Source organism: Colletotrichum godetiae (assembly GCF_030913485.1).
Source record: "Colletotrichum godetiae strain CBS 193.32 chromosome Unknown BDP55scaffold_1, whole genome shotgun sequence".
Taxonomy (NCBI): Eukaryota; Fungi; Ascomycota; class Sordariomycetes; order Glomerellales; family Glomerellaceae; genus Colletotrichum; species Colletotrichum godetiae.
The window spans coordinates 604,225-624,846 of NW_026851249.1; the positions used below are offsets into that span (position 1 = coordinate 604,225).

The 20,622-nt window shown below is 49.7% G+C and overlaps 9 protein-coding genes across 9 annotated transcripts; 2 read left to right on the forward strand and 7 right to left on the reverse strand.

Moving 5' to 3' along the window:
• The first annotated feature begins 1,126 nt into the window (after positions 1-1,126).
• Positions 1,127-3,449, forward strand: BDP55DRAFT_569539 (major facilitator superfamily domain-containing protein). The gene is made up of 7 exons (XM_060570736.1): positions 1,127-1,465; positions 1,517-1,857; positions 1,905-2,027; positions 2,086-2,212; positions 2,264-2,711; positions 2,771-3,170; positions 3,221-3,449. Exons 1-7 carry the CDS (start codon positions 1,442-1,444, stop codon positions 3,345-3,347), a joined length of 1,590 nt encoding a protein of 529 aa, XP_060436766.1. The 5' UTR covers positions 1,127-1,441; the 3' UTR covers positions 3,348-3,449.
• A 616-nt stretch (positions 3,450-4,065) lies between these two features.
• BDP55DRAFT_625269 (uncharacterized protein) lies at positions 4,066-5,271 on the reverse strand (the record flags this gene model as incomplete). The annotated part of the gene is made up of 1 exon (XM_060571448.1): positions 4,066-5,271. One exon carries the CDS (start codon positions 5,269-5,271, stop codon positions 4,066-4,068), a length of 1,206 nt encoding a protein of 401 aa, XP_060436767.1.
• A 408-nt stretch (positions 5,272-5,679) lies between these two features.
• BDP55DRAFT_6923 (phosphotransferase) lies at positions 5,680-7,291 on the forward strand. Its single transcript, XM_060577099.1, has one exon. It carries the CDS (start codon positions 5,853-5,855, stop codon positions 7,233-7,235), a length of 1,383 nt encoding a protein of 460 aa, XP_060436768.1. The 5' UTR covers positions 5,680-5,852; the 3' UTR covers positions 7,236-7,291.
• A 56-nt stretch (positions 7,292-7,347) lies between these two features.
• BDP55DRAFT_625271 (uncharacterized protein) lies at positions 7,348-8,340 on the reverse strand (the record flags this gene model as incomplete). Its single annotated transcript, XM_060571449.1, has 1 exon — positions 7,348-8,340. The coding sequence occupies one exon, from the start codon at positions 8,338-8,340 to the stop codon at positions 7,348-7,350; it is 993 nt and encodes a 330-aa protein (XP_060436769.1).
• Positions 8,341-9,322: 982 nt separating this feature from the next.
• BDP55DRAFT_625272 (uncharacterized protein) lies at positions 9,323-9,847 on the reverse strand (the record flags this gene model as incomplete). The annotated part of the gene is made up of 3 exons (XM_060571450.1): positions 9,323-9,379; positions 9,442-9,509; positions 9,562-9,847. 3 exons carry the CDS (start codon positions 9,845-9,847, stop codon positions 9,323-9,325), a joined length of 411 nt encoding a protein of 136 aa, XP_060436770.1.
• A 2,289-nt stretch (positions 9,848-12,136) lies between these two features.
• Positions 12,137-14,011, reverse strand: BDP55DRAFT_6936 (uncharacterized protein). The gene is made up of 2 exons (XM_060577242.1): positions 13,579-14,011; positions 12,137-13,512 (listed from the first exon to the last, which is right to left on the reverse strand). Exons 1-2 carry the CDS (start codon positions 13,822-13,824, stop codon positions 12,190-12,192), a joined length of 1,569 nt encoding a protein of 522 aa, XP_060436771.1. The 5' UTR covers positions 13,825-14,011; the 3' UTR covers positions 12,137-12,189.
• A 1,090-nt stretch (positions 14,012-15,101) lies between these two features.
• BDP55DRAFT_640177 (uncharacterized protein) lies at positions 15,102-15,858 on the reverse strand. The gene is made up of 2 exons (XM_060573314.1): positions 15,299-15,858; positions 15,102-15,247 (listed from the first exon to the last, which is right to left on the reverse strand). The coding sequence occupies exons 1-2, from the start codon at positions 15,826-15,828 to the stop codon at positions 15,169-15,171; spliced, it is 609 nt and encodes a 202-aa protein (XP_060436772.1). The 5' UTR covers positions 15,829-15,858; the 3' UTR covers positions 15,102-15,168.
• A 932-nt stretch (positions 15,859-16,790) lies between these two features.
• Positions 16,791-17,397, reverse strand: BDP55DRAFT_640178 (uncharacterized protein). Its single transcript, XM_060573315.1, has one exon. The coding sequence runs from the start codon at positions 17,288-17,290 to the stop codon at positions 17,015-17,017; it is 276 nt and encodes a 91-aa protein (XP_060436773.1). The 5' UTR covers positions 17,291-17,397; the 3' UTR covers positions 16,791-17,014.
• Positions 17,313-20,610, reverse strand: BDP55DRAFT_625275 (uncharacterized protein; the record flags this gene model as incomplete). Its single annotated transcript, XM_060571451.1, has 2 exons — positions 17,313-20,182; positions 20,238-20,610. 2 exons carry the CDS (start codon positions 20,608-20,610, stop codon positions 17,313-17,315), a joined length of 3,243 nt encoding a protein of 1,080 aa, XP_060436774.1.
• Positions 20,611-20,622: the final 12 nt, after the last annotated feature.

Consider the following 20,622-nt stretch of genomic DNA (forward strand, 5'->3'; position numbering starts at 1 on the left):
GGATTCGAGGATATGAGGTCCGGCCTCGATTTCACACGGCACCCACCTAACATAACTTGACTTCGGTGCCATCTGGGAGACAAGGAAGCGAGCAGTCTCCTGAGCCATGTACCGAGATATGTCAGGCGGACCATGCCTGGATTGAGTAACCCATTACATGCAGCGAGCTTTAACACTCCGAAGGCCTCAAAGCAAGAGCTTCGCACGTATCCATGACCGCAACGCGCTAGTTTATTAATGGAGCTAATGGCATATACTGAGTCATTATTCTCCCCCTTTCTTTCTCTGACTTTCAATCTGAGCATGCTCTGCCATTACCCAGAGAAATTCACAACACATTACTGGTCTGGTCTAGGCTCTTGGTCGCACTTGATTATCAAGGCACTCCTTTCGGCACTTCGAAATATCCATCAAGCTGCGCTCGGATGATGTGAAGGGCTTCTCAATAGATCATGGTGTGTCGGCGCATCGAATTTCTGTCGGCACCTTAGCGTCGGCACCCGAAAACGACAGACTAGAAATCTTTGCTTGGCCATGTTTGCCTGGGCACGTGGAGTAACTAGACTAATTGAGAACGGTCTTCACCTTTCCTCAAGCGGAGGTTTCTCGGCAAAGTTCAAGGTGTTCTGCAATGGGACTCTCCGCGCGCTTATTTCCTTGCAACGTAGATTCAGAGTGAAACGGTGATCAAGAAGCTGTCCTCGTGAGGTTTAAGGGAGCCGCGGTCTTATCAAAGCTTGATCTTGGCCCACAGACGTGCTGCGCGGATGAGCATATCAACTGGTACCGCAGCAATCGCCAAGAAGTGCGCGGGCTTTTTCCCACGGAATGATGAGTCTCCTTCCAAAGAAATGCTGGCAATCGGGTGTGATATTCCCTGTCTTCATGCCGGCAACATGGTGCCGATTTGGATGTATAGGACTGCTGCTAAGCTGTCGGCACACCCTCCTCAAAGACGGTGACGAGATGATTGGCCAACCCCATGTAACACTGGGTTGGCTGCTTGACCTTAGCTCCAGTGATAGATTTCGTGAGAGCCTGTCAGATGAGCTGAAGTTCACCATACCCCATCTAGGCCTCTCTCCAGCTTTCCCCGCATTCTTACCCCCTGCCGTCGCGTGGGGAGAGCTCATAGAGTTCAACCTAGTGGTTCGGCTTTTGGTATCTGAGCATGGGCAGCTGCCGCGACGACATGCCGAATGTTTGAGGTTGGTCGACCCAGGATCATGGTAACACTAGACGCGTAGTTATACCGCCGACAGGTTGATGTCGCAGATCGCGTCGGTAATTCGACTGTATCGGTCGATGTGGCCACGCTGATGTCTACATTTATTGCCCACCTCCTCGCTCCGATGTTACAGCAACTGATCTCCTTCACCACTGTGACTTTTGATTGCATCACTATCCGAGACGCAAAATTGCTAGCCAGAAATACGAAACCATGTCGAAAGATCCGGAGAAGACAGCAAGTCCACCGCGTCTCGTAAACGAACTGCCGCTGATATCATTATTCTAGACCCGCGAGGAGATTGAACATGAGCTCCATATCGAGGTGGTGCCTGGCACCGAGGTCATGGCGGATGTTTTGAAGCATCATCTCATCAAGAGCGAACATTCTACAGTGGTTCTCGTCCCTCAACCATCCCAGGATCCGCACGATCCTCTGAATTGGAAAGCGTCTTGGAAGTGGTCTACATTGGGCGCGGTCTCTTTGATGACCTTCTCGCAAGGCTTTGCCCCATTGTCACTTGCGTCTATGTTTCCATACCTCATCCGAGACTACAACAGCAATCTTGAGGACGTCATTCAGTTCACGGGAGTCACAATTTTGTTACTTGGCTTCAGCAACTTTATCTGGTGAGATGGCAAGAGAAACTTTCGAGGCCATTGCTAACATTTGGTAGGGCTCCAATTTCTTCCTCATTCGGTCGACGCCCCGTCTTTATTGTTTCTCAGCTAGTCTGCCTTGCATCCCATGTCCTTCGAGCGAAAGCTACAACATATAGCTCGTTCATGGGTGCTTGCGTGTATGTGCCGCTTCTTTACCCACTAATGAAATCGATATTTGTATTGACAGTATTGCAGACTCAACGGTATCGGCGCTGGCCCTTCGGAGACTCTGCAACCGCAAGTCATTGCTGATATTTACTTTCTGCATGATCGTGGCCGCTGGAATACGCTATACTGGGTTGTGTATATGGGATCTTTGATGGTCAGTCTATCATAAACAGCAACAGCCAGGATTCCTGACTAATCTTCTCAGATTGCACCAGTTGTTGCGGGCCCGATGGCGGATCATGTTGGATGGCAGAACTTTTGGTGGCTCAACGTTGCGCTTACGGCCGCCTCCATTGTCTATGCCTTCTTTGGCTTCCCAGAGACAAGATGGCTTCGTTCTCAGCCAGCCCAAGACGCTGTCACGATTGAGGTTGCCGAGGAGACATTGAACCAAACTCGAACAACAGACATGGACCCGTACCTTGGCAAGGGAACACCCTCGAAACAGCAGTGGTACCTGTTCCAGCGCAACTCTTCGCCCCTCAAGACCATTTGGTTCGACCTCTGGACTCCCTGGAAGCTCTTTGGATTCCCCATTGTGGTATTTGCGTCGTTTGTTGTGAGCTGGAGCTGCAGCAACTTCCTCATTCTTAACCTCACGCAGTCTCAAGTCTTCGCTGCACCCCCTTATAACATGAGTTCGCAGTCCATTGGTAAGCCTCTAAACTCGTATCGGCATTCTAGCATCATTGTCAGAAATTGACTCTTGCAGGCTTTACCAACCTAGCTGTTCTTGTCGGTGCGCTGATCGGACTAGTCACCGCTGGCCCCTTCAGTGATTGGGTATCCGCACGTGCGACGGCTCGAAACAACGGCATCCGCGAGCCTGAGATGCGTCTCCCCGCCATGATTCCCTTCGTCATAATCATGGTGTTTGGCAACATTATCACGGCGGTTGGGTATCAGAATCACTGGTCCTGGCCTATCATTGTAGTCCTCGGCTACGCAAGCGCGGGCATTCAGGTAGCTGCTTTACCCAGTATTGCTAGCACCTACGCCATCGACTGCTACAAGCCAGTGACTGGTCCTCTTATGGTTGCCATCACGGTTAACAAGAACGTTTGGGGATACGGCATGGGCAAATTCATCACCCCTTGGACGATCGAGGCAGGGTTAGTCAAGTCACTCGCGCTGGGCCGATGACATATACTGACGTGAACAGTTTTATACCGGCCTTCATGACCAACATGGCGTTGACCGTGTTTTTCTGTGCTTGTGGAGCAATATTTTACTACTACGGAAAGACGTTCCGTAGGTGGACTAGGAACAGCACCGTTCACAACTTGTAGAAGATGAAGGATCTCTGCTAGAAATCGTGACCTGAGCTAGGCTCTAGAGACTATAGTTGTCAATAAGAAGCTGCATGGCGAAGATTTGCAGATTACCAAGTTTCCATTTAGTTCCTTTCGGTTTACGAAGTCGTGAAATAAGTTGACTCCCGGACAATCAAGGACAAAAAAAGGGCTCCATAGGTTGTTCGGTTCCATTCATGACTACCGGGAACAACCCTATGCAAGTGAGAACGCAATCCCGACTTGGGTCTTGAACTATTTCTAGGATCGTCACTCTCATGACGCTGGTGGTGCTCTCAAGGGAAATACATCGTCAAAGTAGTCGGGCTGGCGGGAGCTGGGAGAAAAAGTGCCACATTAACCAAACCAGGTAACGCAATCAGACATCCGATCACAGCCGCCTTGCACTTCGCCATATTGGCCTCGGCCGGGACTCGATTATCGGTTCATCGGTTATATCGACAAAACTATTCAGCAGGGGAAGGGGGCCTTCTACCCGAGGTTGTGAAAACCGATTAGAATTAAGGCTAGTCGCAGAAGCTTTCCGGGCCCATGGCGGATGACACCTCGGCCCTGATCTGACGTTTGCGTAGTGTCAATGTCCAATCTTTGCTCTCTGGAAACCAGTCCTATAGAGGGCATTTTGACACTCAACATGCTCTGAAAGGAAAATAATGATTCCAGTTACTAGATCATCCAGTCATTATGCCTAGATCTATGCTTGCTCAGAATCTGTGTCGCTGTCGCCGCTGTCATCCTCTGCCCCCCCTTCTCCATCTTCGTCGTCGTCGGTGCTATTTTCCGAATCAGCAGGCAGTTGGCTTATTAATCCAGCAAGAATTGAGTTGAGACCCGTCTTGACTTGCGGATTCGGTGTGGCATCGATGCGCTGCTTTAACTCGGCAATCCTTGCTTGAAGCTCCTCCTTATTCTTTTGAGCGATATCAATCTCCTCATCGGATTCATCCACCTCAGCTTCTACGTCTCTCTCAATGCCCTTTCCGAAAGCCTCTTCGAAGGCATCGGCCATGCCAGTATCCTTGATGGCGAAGACGACTTCTTCGATCCCGCTCCACGTCTCTTTGTGCCCCTTCCTTTTCCCTTTTCCGTCGTTTTTCGGTAGCAGTGCCTTCTTCCACGCCTTGGCCACTTCGGCGACTGGATTTCCGTAGGCGCCACATCCCCAAGCACCGAGCACGATCTTCTTGATACCTTTTAGCTGGCATATCCGCAGCACAATCTTCATTTTTTCCAGGATGAGTTGCCTATCTCTTTCTTGCACGTAGTGGCTGAAGCCAGTATCCTCGTCTCGCTCAATTTCCGGATTTCGCAACATGGCAGCGCTGACGCAATCCACGAACCAACGATCTTTTTTCTCCAACACGTCGTCCGCATCTCCATCTCGGAAAACCAACACATCTGGGGTATAAACAGCACCGAGCTCCGGCAGACGGTAGTACTCATCTTTAAGAGATGGCAGCAGCGTAGTCCGCATGCATAACGACTCTTCCTGACTACCGGCTCCGTTGACGAAGCCACCACCAGGCGTGAGAGGTGAGGCCATGTTGAGAATTGCGACCCGTGTTTCCTTGTTGCTTACGTCTGTCGGGCGATCTGTCCCAGCGTCCTTGGTCACTAATGCGTGAGCGGCTGTGAGAGTTTCGGCTACTTGAAGTCTGATATGAAGTGCCCCATTGGTCTCCGGAACATCGGCGCCTTCTGTCTTGAGGGGTCGGGTCTCTTTTGCCGCTGGCTTTGGCTCAGTGATAAGCTCAGCCGAGTCGATTCCGCGACGAGCCCGTGGGTGCGTAGAGAGGAGCGACGGAATCAGCTGGTTCAAGGTGACCTTGGCTTTCTTGGCTCGGGCGGCTTTCCGAAATGCCGCCGGTGGCTGCCCAACTGATGGTTGTGTTCGGCCCATTTTTTTTTGGTATGAAAGACAGCTGATTTTGTTTAGATGATGTTCTATCGAAGATTTGCTTTGATACGAGAGGTCTTCGCCGCGTCTTGAAGTCCGCCTTTAGTAGGAACCCCTTGCGGTGGGGCTGCAAGACACCTTGATGGCCCTAAGGCAGATTGCAGAGATTATGTCAGACTAGCACGTGTTGTGCGCTTTCCGACTGTTCTTCCCAGTATGATGCCTTGACCGGTGAACGGTAGGTCTTATGGTGAGATCGTGGGAGTGAGCAAGTTTACGATGACGATGAGTGACATGTTTGTGCTCGGATTTTCACCCAGGTGTTGCCAAATGGCGCCAGCTGCGGTAGTATGGTCAACGTACGGCTGATGAAGGCCGAGCCAGGACTTGCATGAGATATTAATAGGTGATCGATAATTCACTTTTGACGAGTTGAAAATTCTGCTTGTGGATTTATGTTTCCGAAACCTTTCTATTTTTCCTAATTCCAGATGCTCGCGTAGCTATTGCAGACTTCTTTCACACCTCACGGCAGCTTGAGACTGAGCGAAGTCGTCGGGACCCACCTGGGAAACATTCTCGAAATGGACGTGGCGCTCACTCAATATCATCAACTCTCATCTAAATTTACTCATCTCATCGTTCAGGCACCGTTGTCGGGGATCATCATCGATAACACTCAACTTGTCCTTGCGGCTGCCACGCTTTCCATCACCATGGCGTCCCTCCAGCAGCCTCGTCGTGTCGCCGAAATCATGCTCTCATGGCTGGGTCTCGAACTCGTCTCCCTCACTGAGCTTCAATCGCTTTGGGCAGGCTACGGCCACATCTGTGCCCTGACTGCAAAGCTTGCCGACACTAATGGTGCCGCCAATTCGGACCAAAAGCCGCTCCCGATACGCTCAGAAGAGGATGGAACATATCGCCTCATCATCAAGCTCATCTCACCGCCACGCGCAAAGGGAACAGATGAGGGCCACCTGCGCAAGATGTTGAGCTACGAGGTCGAGCAATATTTCTATCAAGAGATAGCACCAAAGCTATCAGATGATGTCGCTGTCGCAAAGGGACTCGCTTCCACTTTAGACATGGAGAGCAAACCCCGCAAGAAAGAACTTGAGGGTCTCACTGCCACCATCATCACGGATCTGCGACCAGAGTTTCCTGTGGCCGGTGAAAAGAGACTGGTTCTCAACCGCAAGCAGGTCAATGCTGCGCTGGACTGGCTGGCGAAGTATCACAGCATCTCTTGGACATCGTTGCCAGATGACCTTGGGCAATTTGTGCTACCCCCGCTTGAAGAAGCGAAACGAAGGGAGGCTGGTCATGGTGTCGCCGAGCCCAAGATATGGTTGAACGGAGGTTACACATATCTCGCTACCAGACGGAAGGAATACGGGTCGCTATGCCGAGATGACTATTCCGAATGGTCTTCGGCATTCTGTGACCCCGTCGAGGGTTCATCTTCCTCAATTGCCGAGCTAGTTGCCAGCTTCCTCACACCCTCCGGCAGGCCCTTTGAGACATACATCCACGGCGACGTCAAGTCTGAGAACCTCTTCACAACTAAAGCTGGTGATAAGGTGGCTTTCTTCGACTTCCAGTACGCCGGACTGGGGGTTGGCAGCTGCGATCTTGCCAAGCTGTTCACCTGTTCGGTACCCGTTGAGTTGCTCACCCACTACGAAGAAATACCGGATCAGTTGGCCATGGGCAAGGGCGAGAGAGCTATTCTGAAGCAGTATTGGACCACCCTCCTGAGCCAGAAACCACCAGGGAAGGGACCCGATGATTATGATTGGGATCAGTTTATGCGTCACTGGGAGACTGCCTTGGTAGATTGGTGCCGCTTCCAGGCATCTTGGGGCTTCTGGGGAAATACAGAATGGCTTGAAGCTAGAGTTAGACATATTCTTGCTGACCAAGAATGGCGAGATTGGCTCAAGAAGGAGACAATAAAGCCTTAGAGCGAGGCTTAGATGGTCATTGTTCTCTGGTAGATGATAGAGAAGTATCGTCAGAGTCATTGATTATTTTTGCCAAACTGATCTTTGGTACGAAGCTCTTAATTTGGGATATCTATTGCAATTTTGCGCTAAACGGACAGCTAGGGCCGCTCAATTGAGACATGATGAACTGCTCAAAGGACTTGTCCAAGGCCCTAGTCTCCTCTTTTCGCTTTCGTGCCTCCATCTCCGGAAGCGTCTCCAACCTTTCGAAGAATGGAATTTTGGGATCGGGTAACAAAACATCCGTGACGAGGAACACCATTCTGACGATGAAGATGATGATGGCTGCTAGCACGGGGTTGGCCGGCTCGATACGGAATGCGCTCAGCGTCGTTGGCAGAGACAGCGTCCGGGGAAACGCCATGCCGAACCATCGCAGGCCAGGGGGAAAGTATCGATAGGCAAAGAGGTTGAAGATAGAGAGACCGATATATCGAGCTTTCTCGTTATACTCTCGGGGAGAATGCTCGTACGCCTCGCAGAAAGCGATACACCCATCAAAGTCTGCTGGGTAGTCCTTCACAGTGCCTTTGCCTTCGACCTGGAATAGAGGACCCATATCCCGCCAGAAGTGGTGAGCAGCAATCTTTTGCTTTTCTGTGAAGCCAGAGAAGCCGAGCCGTATCCTCAGACGATGCATCAACACGGCGCTGAAGGTGAGTGTGTAGACGTAGTCCTCGTTGTGAGAAAACCTTCCAGGATACTGCCCTGCGAGGCCAGCGTGTAGCTGATTGATTCTCTCAACAGCGTTGCGGCAACGTTGGTCACTAGGACCGTAGTACCACCATGCCATGTTGTAGTGCTCCGTCTTTTCGACTCGGTCGACGGCTTTATGGACGACTTTGCCGCCGTCAGAGCGCCATACCACTTCTGCTCCATGCATAGGGATGACAAAGTTGGGGAAAGTGAGGGTGTAGACCAAGTTATTGGCGAAGTCTGAAAGCTGATAGCTTGATGTCAGACGCCATATATTCTCGTAGTCTACTTCGGGATCCAAAGTGTCGATTGCTTTTGAGATCCAGTGATAACCATCTTGGGAGATTCGGGAGTTTAAAGGCTTCATGGTGCAAATGTTGGATTTGAATGGTCTGGTTTCGGATCTGAGATAGTAAGAGTTGACAGCTCTTCTGAAATCAGTATCAAAGGTGGTCCTCAGTACATCTTATAACACGAGACAAAGGTAGCGGTGATCGTGTCCGGGGACTTAGGAGATAGGCGTGCTCCTCGCCTGGGAGATCAACTCGACTATCCTTAGCGACGGCATTGTTGCCTGTCCCGACCTCCGCACCCGACGCACCCCACAAAGTCTACCGGGCTTAATTTTGGCAAGGCTTTAATGGGACTTTGGACCCAGTTCAAAGGTTGCTTGAGTTAGCAATATGGTTGTATTCATTCGTCGGTTGGGTGAAGGTCTCTTCGACATTCCGACGAACCCGCTTAGTCATGCAACCACCATTTAATACACGAAGAACTCGAATCGTTCTCCAACAATCTACCCCCATAGATCGTGGTCTTGAACATACCATTCTCTGGTGTATGGATGCGTAGTCTAGAGTCATCGTTTCTGATATGGCCAAAACTTCGTAAAATCCGATACACCATGTTAGTACTGATGTATGATTCTCAGAACTACTGATGTCTTACCTATAAGCACGTTCAGGCCGTGGAGGATTCAGCCCACCGGATCTCAGTGATATCTCTGCTGTCAAAAAGATATATGCAGAAATTTCAAACCATCAATATGGGCTTCTTAACCTCAGTATCGAGAATGACTATCTATCCTGCACTTGAACTTGCCCAGAAGTTGTTATTCTCGCCGAGCTCCAGAATCATTTTAAGCAAGTGTTGGGAAGCAAACAAGTATATTTGAAAGCCTTTGAAAGCTAAAGTAGCAGATAAAACCCCTGATCGCGAATCGAACCCATTCTTTTGTCTTGAACTCTTACAACCACCCTATTCCTTCAACATGTGTCTCAGCGAGCTAACCCCTTAGTCCCAGAAAGTTATCCAACCATGAAACTGAAGAGAGAGACCTTCGAATTCTCTTACAAAAGGCCAGAGATGGGGATGCAAGGAAGCTGAACAGCAACGAGACCAGAAGCCTAAAGTGAAAAGAGTTAGCCAAATTCTGTGGCATATCATGTATTACTCAGTCAAAACTTACGGTGTTGCCATCGGACTTGCAGCAGGCAACATTCTGCTTGCACTTGCTGTTCAAGAGGTCATTGGCAACTAGTGGCTGTTAGTATTCGACAGAAATGACGGTATACCAGAGAATCCTCACTTCCGCCTCCAATGGAGGAGCATCCGTCGAGAAGCTTCAAGCCGCCGTTTCCGAGGACGCCGCCCAGGATACCGGAGAGGATTCCAGATCCGGAGTTGTCGTTGACATTGGTGTCGGCGCTGGCCTGGTTGCAGCAGCTGACGCTGAGGTTCTCACCGCAGACGTTCTGGGCTTCACCGTAGGTGAGCGTGTCGAGGGTCCTCTTGACCGGAGCAGTGGTGCCGGGTGCGGCGGTGACGGTGAGGGCCATGGCAATGGCAGTGATGGCGGCGGCGGAGAACTGCATTTTGAGAAGATTGAGGTTGACTTGAAGGTCGTTTTGGAAGTGGTAGAAGATGCTGATTAGAAAGGATGAGGATTACTTGAGAGTAAATAGAAGATGATGAGATGAGATGTGCTAGCTGAGTGTGATGATGAAGGGAAAAGAAGTCTTGTGAGGAGGGACAAGCAACGCTTTTTATACACTTCAATCCTACCTTCAGAGGGCTGGTTCAAGAGATACTATCCCCATACATTCGCATTGAAAGGACTCAAAAATCACCAGTAGATGCTCCGCTTGTCTCTCAGATCGTATGGAATGAGGGTCATCGACTCATCCCTGCATGGACTGTGTTCCTTAACGTTTCGGCGGTAAAGTGTCAAGATGACGGAGTTGTCGATGATCTACGTCGGTCCATAGCAGTCTCTCTAATCATTATGATTTTTCAATTCCAGCATCATACCGTGTGATGAAGCTTACTCCACACAGCAACAGTCTTGTCCCTTGCCTTCATTCCACGTACTGGCGTTTTACTCCCACCATCATGCCGAAGACCGCGCAAGGAATAGTAAGAGTATCCCAGTCACCTATTCGACTACTCCTGCACTCATGTATACCCAAGCAAATAGAAATCTCCTCTATTGAGGCTCTGAAGAGCATGTCAGAGCGCAGGGGACGAAGCAAACATTGACATTCTCCTTCTCATTCCGAGCAGATGTGTCCACCTTGAATTTTAGAGAAAGATCTACACAGCCGCAAGGGCTCCATTTCGAGTGCATCTCTGCATCGAACAGCAAGGGGCCGGCAGTCGGAAGGATCTTGTCCATTGCAACCCGCCATCATCCTCATCCAGTCATTACGAAGTATACAACAGGAACATCGATCGCAACGTGATGTCGGAGACTCGTCCTAGCGCTGGTTTTCAGCTGGGAGTATAGAATAATTGAGACACAACTAGAGTTCTATGAGAAGTGACAAAAGCCTAAGAACCCCCGAACGCTCCATGCGGCGAACGTTGAATTTTGCTCCTACTATCACTTCCATAGGTAGTTGTCAAAGTTCTCGGCACTAAGATTTAGGTAACGCATTCGGCCTGTAGCTTTCTTTTTACAGTAGGCTGGGGTTCACAGGATCCTTGAAGATTTAGCAGATCTTGGCGATCTGGGGATTAGCTCTGCCGAATGCGTTGAGACACCCATTCCCAGAGTTGTCGATCTCACCGTCTCAACTCTTCAACGTCTGCCCGGAATGGATGTGCACGGATGTCCAGTTACCGCAGGGCATTTTGAAAAATGTTTTATTGAGTACCGGCGTATCGGATCCAGGCCTCGCCGGCGCAGAGTCAGAATTCTGCATGACCCAAGTTCCGTTTACCAGGAAAGGCAAAGATCTGCGTCACGTCCCTTGGAACAACGTAGGGGAAGCTGCAGTCTGACTCTACCGTATATCTCATTGATTCCTGGGCGAGTATCATTAAATATGTTAGTTGACGTCAAAGCAGAAGAGTAATGCTGACGAGGTGATGTCTAACGCCTCGATGGGCCAGGCCGAGTATCCTGACCGTATTCGGGGCTGCTTCATTCGCCGTTAGAAACCGTAAGTTGTAACGGAAGCAAAGAAGAGTCTCACTTACTAAAAGCAATGACACGGAGGAATGCTGCTCATGGAAATGTTTGGACTATTGCTCCTTGATGCATACAGTACGGAGATTGAAGTCTTTGCAAGGCCTAAATTCTTGAGTGTGATTGGAGGTGATTCGTCAGGAGGAGGATGCAGACCAAGAATCCATGCCAGAGTTAGTTTTGTACAGGACACCCAAGCTGCTAAAGACAGGCTGCTAGAGTGCTAGGCAAAGATAGTTGCATGTGGTCCCGTTGGACTTTGGAGGCGTCTGGTGGCTTGCTCATATTTTGGAAATGCCAATGTCGGCGGGCAACTTGCTTCCCGAAAGTGAACATTCGAATTTCATTTGATTCTATGGTCATGGGAACAGCGCGTGGGGGCGATGAGCCCATCGATGCCTAAAGGGTCGAATGCGCCTTACGGCCGTGTTTACGTGCGTAGCTATGCCGCCCATGTGCAGTTATGCAATTGTTGGCAGCACTTCTTATCTTCAGCCGGGCCAATTGCGATGTTATTCTGGCACGTAGTTCTCTCTTCCCGTGTTGATTCAGAGGACTTGACATGTCGTTGTTGTTGCCTCCAAATGTCAGTCATATCCTGCATATGCAGCCCTAATAATGACGGGAAGAGCGAAACTTGAGCACCAAGATTCGAGCAGGGTGGGTACATGGAATTATTTAGTACACTTTCCTGCCAGCTCGTATCTTACAGTGGCTCAGTCTCACGCCGATAAGATATGACCCAAGTCAGATAGATTCCTTCGACTCCTTTCCGAAGCGTTGAAATTCCTCCTCAATCAGTGCCCAGCTTTCTTTTCTCAAAAACCCCTGAACCCAGTAATTTCCTGATTCGTCCTTGCCGTAGATCATAAAAGCGTCGCGCGTCTTGTCATCTGCGTTCATGGTGGCGCCCCAGAACATGACTGGTCTGACATGATCTTGCGCCGCATCCGCCGCAGAGTCCCCCACCACTCCAGTGCAGGGATTGTCTTCGCCAACGTCGCCCGAGGCAGCAGAGCTGATATCGGCGGCGTCCAAGAATCTTGCCTTGGTCCAGTTGGAGCAGGCAATCACTCGGGAGTCCCACCGCGCAAATAAGGGCATCGTGCCTAGAGCTGCGAACCACTTACGTGCGAGACGCAGGAGACTTCGAGTCTGCACGTCGCCAGTCTGCTCTGTGATTGCTTGGCGCAGATGTTGAGCAATTTGTGCCGTCGTGGCGCTGGCAGCCTCCTGTCTGGACAGGACAGTTGTTGCTGGCAGGATCAAGTTTTGTAGGTAAGGGCCTTCGGGAGCAAACGTGTTCTCCAAACGCCGTCGAATATCGAATACGTTGCATATTACTGCACTGCACCTCTTCCATGGTCTTGACGACATTACAAGGCGAGAACCCCAAGCTGTGATGAGATCCCCGTCGCTGACGAAAGGAGCCACCCCTCCATGTGTTTCCTTGAGCTCCTGCTCGACTCCTTGACGCAGATGCCTCAGATAGTTGGCGGGCAGATAGATGTGTCGGGACTGCACTGTCCGACGAGTCGCAATATCCCATACATATCGGGCAATGAATGAAATCAAAGCCAAGCCACGGGTTTGCTGACTTTCTAGAGCGAACTTTCTCTGCGAGGCTTCCTTGTCGAGCTTTGTCCCTGCCCAGTCAAGCACGTCTCGATAAGTGCCCTGGAGAGGCTTCACCAAATGACTCTTGCCCACTATGATGTTTGACCATGCTTTGAGCAACTCTGATATGCCCATGGCATCGGCGAGTGAGTGCGGATAGGTGAGCCCTACTAGTGTAGAGTCTGCAAAAGATGTAACCTGAAGACACAACAAGGGCTCGTCGCTCTTCAAATAATGGTCGGTGCTCTTGGGCAGATCAACAGGCGCAGCGAAAGACTTGAAGGCATGGCTACCCTCCTGTATAGATGGCGTAGAGCCGGTTGATTTGGGAAGTCTCGATGCAAGAGGGTGAGAATCGATGTTAGTGTTGAGGTGATCGACGTGAGAGAATCTCACAGCCGGACGTGTCTCGTTGAAAGTGCGTGGTACATGGATCTCGAGCTTTCCCTCGCTCTACGCAATAGTCAACACTGGCAAGAAAACAACTTTTTGGTGTTCAAGTTGAACATCATGACTTACATTGGCACGTAGACGACCTCCAACTTTACGCCACCCAGGCGTATGCACGAGTTGGACAAGACTTTCGTGAAGCTTTTTTGCGTCGAGTACTTTATCGTAGCGAAAGGTGTAGTTGAAGACGATCTTGCGAACAATTGCCGCTTGGTCTATGAAGTGAACGGGCAGGATTTCATCTTCATATAGAAGACGTTCGTCTTTTGCCGATTCGAGATCTTCGTCTCTCGTGAGCTTTTCGTAGTCACGCATTGCAGAGAGAAGACTCAAGATTCCCAAGAGATTATGACAAATTATGTTTCAATAGAGGGGCAGCCTGACAGCAAGACTGAGCAAAAGTGACCTCTTTGTGTGAAAGAACAGGTTGGTTTCCGAGGCCTAGTATCACTGCAAGTCGAACAGGAGGCGAGACTGCTCTTTGATTTATATGGCCTCAAGGAGAACGTTGTTGTCCGCCATCTTCCATCTTCGGTCGGGCTGGCTCTGGGGGCCAATCCTTCCGCCTTGATGCTGCCTCTTTTCGAGGTCATACGGCCTTTCCACAGCCATGTATCTTGACGCCATTTTGGGCAATGTCAGCCCTACTGGGCTAATACTTGTTAACTTTTGAGAAGCCAACGAGAGACGAGAGTGACGAGATGGGACATTTGGGTGTGGTGGAGAGACTCCTTATTGGCGATCCTACGACTTTGTCGGCTTGATGCTAACACAGAAGAAAATTCCTCTTTGGGAGTGTCTCCGGTGTGAGTCTTCACAAATCGCCCCGCCCCCCAATCGTCTGACAACACAGCCTTGCTCCGCGCCGCATCCGTCGCTCGTTGATTTTGCCAATTATCTCCCAGTATTGAGTGTGCCTGCCTAGAACCTCCGGTTTTAGTTGGACATGAAAAGAGAAAAAGGCGTGCCTAGTGCTCTTCATACCGTGTGACGGATTACTGTGCACCCTAATGATTGGTGTGTGGGCGACTTTCTTCCAGCCTAACTACCTTGAGTTAGGAGTCAGCCAAGTGTTTGTATCAAGTAAAGTTCCTGGGTGAAGGTTTTTAGAAGAGCGGTAGCGGAAACAGACCGAAGCACTTTGAATCCTGAATCTCGCTGAACTAATGCCATTGAGAAACGTGTGTATCGTCCACATATTAAGGCGGGAAGTTTGGAATTGTATTATTATCAAGACCATGGTAACATGTAATCGTTAGTCAGAAGCCAAGTACTGCCCTCATTAGGTCTGCATCCTATATTTGAGCATGGCGGCCAAAAGGTATTCTGCCAGAGAATACTGCCTTGAGACTTTCCATCATCACCCCGTCACTTGCTCTCTGCGCACCCTGTACTGTACTCGTCTCATCATTACATCTTTCGTGTTTCCATTTCATAATCTTCCACCCTTGATTCGTGAGTGATTGGCTTTGTAAGCATTTCGGTGTCGTCGCCGACGTAGGACTCGAAGCCCTTGATGTTGTACTTGGCGGCAAGTGGGCCAAGTTCGATCAATCCAGCAATGATAATACCGATGCTGACCTCGATAGCAGACCAGTTGAATACGGGGGCTGCGTCGACTGTGACCACAGTTAGTTTACATCAGCCAGACTGGAGACATCACCACATACCAAGTTGGTCCTTTGAGCCCTTGAGTTTGACCAGTGCCACAAGGCGAATGATATTCGCAATCGTTGCGCTAGCAATCTTGTCAGCAACGGCTTCATGAGCCCCTCGAGATAAAACTCACAGAATTCCCAATCCGAAGATGCCGTAGATGTACATCTTCAACCTTGAGTTCAGGTTGCGGCCTCTCATCATGAGCCACGGTGAAATCATCAAAAGACCATCCAGAGTTGCCGTTACAATGGACAGCGCATATCCCATATAGAGCTGACCAGTGAGTGGCAGGCAGTGTCCCCTTGCATCCGCATCCAGCATTCTCCATGCGAAATCAATCGGCTGGCACTGGACCAACAAGTAGATGATGAAGGCAAGGCTGATGGCCACGTCTAAGCCAATTGATACCCAAAAGAGTTTAGTCAGGATCCTCGAACGCGACAGCCGAATGAAGGTCAAAGCAATGCTTCCTTTCATTGCGGAAGTAAGAACAACGTAAATAATTTCCAGGAAAAAGAGTACTTTGAGGGCGCTAGCGATCCCGGGTAGCGTCGCCTGAAGGATGCTGCCACCAATTCCACCCTGGACGCCTAGAATCAAGAGAGCATAAAGAGCTGCAAATGCGGCCTGTAAACATCGCGTTAGACAAGACGAATCCATACACTGCGAGTTGGGATACGAACCAGAGCCGTGAGTAGTAGATAGTCATTGGGTCGGACATGCTTCGTGATAAAGATCCGAGTGTACATTCGCAGACCGACGAAGAAGGTGTTGAGGAACATCAATATCGCCCCCACCACGATCATAACCATGCCCTGTTCCGGAATCGCCATCTTGACGGTAGTGAATAGGCGTTCCGATGATAAATGGCGCGAGTAGTAAGGAGTTCGGAAATTGTGGCCAGCACGCGCAAATGTCTGACTTTGAGACCTGACCAGATTACTACTGATGTGAAGGATAAGAGGTGTGAAAGAAGTCGTGATGTCGTTACTTCCACGACGATGTAAATGGACAAATATCCAGCGGCGATACTTTGGGATTGCAGTTTCTGACATGAGTCCACACCAACAAATACAAATCGCCGCTACAGCACAGATCAAGGATCTGGCACACAAAGAAACCCTTACATGAGGAGGTAATTGGGGCTGAACAGTATTCGTATTAGAGTGTCGGGGCTCGCATGGTTTCGTGTGGTGTTTCAAAACCTGTAGAAATGGGAAACCAGTAAGCTTTCAATTGACGTCTGACCGAGGCTGACACAAGCTAGATGGCAGGCCGACAGCAGCAGTTCCCTGTTGAACACTGACCAAAATGAGTAATCCATTCGCGGCAGTGATGAAGATGGGACGAAAGAAATGCTGAAAATACGAAAACCCGATACCGAAGACGGCAGCAGTATGTGCGGGCCGATGCCGTGCTGCCGTAGGGGTCGATCCGTTCGCATTGCTCGCCGGTGACAGGCACGGCACGGTGATGAGAGGCAACCACTGGCAACCACAAGAAACAATAGTCCAATCTGCTCATGGAGGTCGGAAAGTTCAAAACATATCATATCACGAGCAACTGTTGGCCGGAAGACTGGGCGGTTGAGACATGCTCTTACAATGCCATAAAACCCTCCCCACAGATCGTCTGAACAAGTGTTCCAACAGCGGCTCGATTGTTCATTTCTTCGTAGCACTTTCTCTTTTTGAAGATGCGATACCGAAATGTCCTGGGTTCCTGTGCTGGGTATTGCAATTTGTCAACCTCTACTAAGATAAAGCTTCCTCCGTCATACCAGTTACTCACGCACTAAGCTCTTCCAAGGTGCAGTCTCGCCTTTCCCCTCGACACAACAAGGCCTTCATATTGCACTCTTTATGCTCATTTCTTTACCCATGTACATAAATTCTTCGTCACCTAAGATCCCAATAGTGAAGTATTTAGCTTGATCTATGGTTCTCTGAAACCAACTCATTCGGAAGCTCAAATCATCTATGCGACTATAGAGGTCGCCCTTTGATAGCAGATGAACACTCTGTGGTAGGTGCATGTGGCTTGAGATATTCGAGCCATGAAGCAGTGCAGCCATAGATTTCATGCTATGGAAACCATCAGGTGCCAAACCTTTCACCTCCATATCAAATGACCACGGTCTTCCGCTAAGGTACCCCGTAGTCAGTGACGCTAAAGCGATTCTCTAAGTTGGCGAGTTGAGCACCAATGAACCCCAAGTTATGTTTGAGGCCATCGAGAACGTTGCTTTCCTGACTAGGGTCACCCAATGCGCTGAGTGGTAGTTGACCGTATGGCTCCATCAAGACTGTGAATTGCCTTTGCATTGATCCAGCGAGGGGTTCGTTGAGGCCAACGCTTGGGAACGCATCACCCGCTTGAAAGTTGATGAATTGATAGTCGAAGTGAGGGACGTCAAATGGAGGATCCCAGAGCTTCGTCGCTGATAAATCGGGTTCCGGCGGTCTTTCGGGGTCGAGGATGTATATACTGTCTGACTCCATGGATAATGACACCTTGGTGCTCAATTCAACCCAGGTGTAGTTACATCTCCAGATAGAAAGGTGATCGAGATCGTTTTTGTCTTTGTTGAACTCCCCCCAAACGTAAGTCTGGAACCGAAATGGGGAGTGTATGTAGTCAAGAGCACTCATGTTCAGCCCAAGTTTACAAAGACCGTTGATAGAATACGTATTTTCCGGTGATTCGAGGATGTCCGAGAAGTATGAATGGCCGAGCCGGTTCGTAGCAGCACTCATAGAGATAATGCCCGTAAGCTGCCCTCGATTTCCATTGGGGCAATCGAACGACTCAACCATATGGACTTCGAAGAATTTGTCCTCCTCGGTGTAATTCTGGAACGTGATGTTGTAGGTACTGGCAGGCAACTTGGCGCAGATCGGGGCCAGTTTGGCAGCCGGAACACTGAGCTGGAAAGAAATGTTTGGAGAAACCTCTGTTCCTTCCAGTCCGTCAAGGATCGGGAACAGGAGATCATCGTAGGTGTTCCGCGGGTAGGTTAGAGCGCCATCGCCCTTGCGCAGAAGTAGGCTGCTCAACGAATTTCGCGTGGCTGTGAAGGACCCAGCATCATTCAACGTCATCTGGCGGAATCCGAACCATGTTGTCTGTCGTAGCTGGATATTCGTGGAGCTAGGAATCGGGTCTACGGTAAACATAACCGAAGCCAGAGTTGTAAGAAACCCGCAGAGGAAGATGAGCAATTGTGACAGGCTGACTGCCCAAACACGCTTTCGGATAGACCAGTATAATGCCCTCAGTCCCATCATATCGAGAAACGACATATCAAGTAGTCGTGCGCTGCACGGTCTCGGAGACAGGCATGAAAGTGTCGCTAACCCTCGATATGCGGAGTCGCAGCAGCCGACGTACAAAGCAACACAAAGCATTACCAGCGCTGGAACTGATGTCCAAAGCAAATGTAGGTACCCATCAGCGTCTATATAGGCAAGCCCTTCTTGTGTTTCGGAAATGCCCAAGGTGTAGTATAGTCCACCGATTATCCCAAGAATGAAGATAGAGATCGGCACTCGTGTCCACGTCCTCAGTAGTAAAGGGGTAAAATCGCAAGAGCTCCATTCCTTATCGAAGTTACGCAACTGAGATTCCATGCCATTGTTCGATAGACCCATGTTGTCGCGGAAGAAGAGCATATTGCCGAGAATTGTAGCGGGATCTCTATACCATACTGACATCCTGTTCCTGTAGCGAAGTAGGGCGACCAAGGTCAGGATAGCAAGTAGGAAGAACAGCGCTGTCATCAACAGTGAAACCCACTGGTTGATAACCAGTCTCTCGATGGTAACAATTGCTTTCCCGGTTGCTTGGGAAACACTTTCTTCTCGTAGACGGTAGTGGCCAATCAAAGGGGCCAGGATAGTGCTTGTGTTCATGACCGCGTCATAAAGAACTTCATTGGTGAACAATAATGGATCAGTGTCATTGTTCGTTCCTTTGCCGTTGAACTGGAAATTTGTAATGATCGGTCCAAAAATCACACCGGTCCCTGAGCCACCCCAAAGACCAGATGTCTCGGGGATGGAGCTCCCCAGCATGGACCAAAGATCCGCGTTGACTGTTGTTCTGGATCCGCCCGGTATTACCGTCATATTCGGGCTCACACCGTCGTCGACTATCTCCACTGGGGTTACCCAGGCCGTTGAGGAACACAAAATCGCCGCAAAATTGAGAACAGCAGGATGTGACGTATTTTTTGCTGACGGCCCGATACGAGTTGCGTAGTACAAAGATTGGTTGTGTTGTTGCGGCAAATTCGAGCAGGGCTTTGGCTCATCAATTAGGTTGTTGACATTCCAACTACTCTGCAACGTCATGTCATTAGGACTGGAATTGATCCACATCATTCGATCGGTGGTGACTGAAACTGGCTGATCACAACCCTCGAACAAAAGACTGGCGTTGAAAGCATAGTAGCTTCTGGCAGGACCTGTTTCCTTGAGGTCCGTATGCGAGTAGTTCCTAAGCTTCAGGCATTGCATCTCTGCAAAGTACCCATCGACAGTAACTGTGATCGGTTCTGTTTCTGTCCCTCGTCCAGAGCCCTGACGAAACGAGAATGTCTGATAAGCTCCCTTCTCGGTAATGCCAAATGGTAGCTTCATTTCAAAATTCTGCAGTGCTTTTGCAATGTAGTATGCACTCGTCTCTCTGTTTGACATCGCTGGAGTGCTGACGTTGAATGAGTTGAGCACACGAACCTCGACGGGCTGTTCAGCCTGGAAGCTGACCAGGCTGCATAAACTGGGGGCAAGAACAATCTGGATCTTCATTAGAAGAGACACCACAGCGATGATGAAGACAAGAAAGTGTCTTCTCCGCAAGGATTCATAAAGAATCGAGGGCGATAACATGGCCGTATAGTCGAGGGAGTATCCATCCTTGCCGATCGAGGGGTTATCGCGGTAAGCGATCCAAGGCATGTACCGGATAGCCTGTAATTCAACTCTAGACCAAATGATGGACAATAGAGTAAGGACTTGAAGATTATACATTAAATGTTTGAACTTCAAGTCTTCGCTGGTTTCACTTACTTGCAGTTGGGCCAAACCGCCACAAATAAACGAAGCTCTGCCGTGTGGTGACCAACCCATTATTCTGCTGAGAGAACTGAAACATCGCAAGGAGGGAAGCGCCGAAGAGAAGAAAGAAAGCGGTGAAAGTTAACAATGTCCCTGATCGAAGCCATGCTGGACACCAAGCTGCTGCGTGACTGGAAGTATCGTCTGCACTTCTGTCCTCGCCGCTAACGGACGTCTTCCCTAGGAAGCTATCAAGCTCAACGTCCCGTTGGAGAAGTGGTTGTGTTCCAACGACAAAAGCATTCTTGTTGTTCTCCGTAAAATCCTCATCAAAAAGACCTCGGATGTTTGTCGAAGACTGCGAATACTCCGACCTCGGCGCCATCTTGAAAGTAGC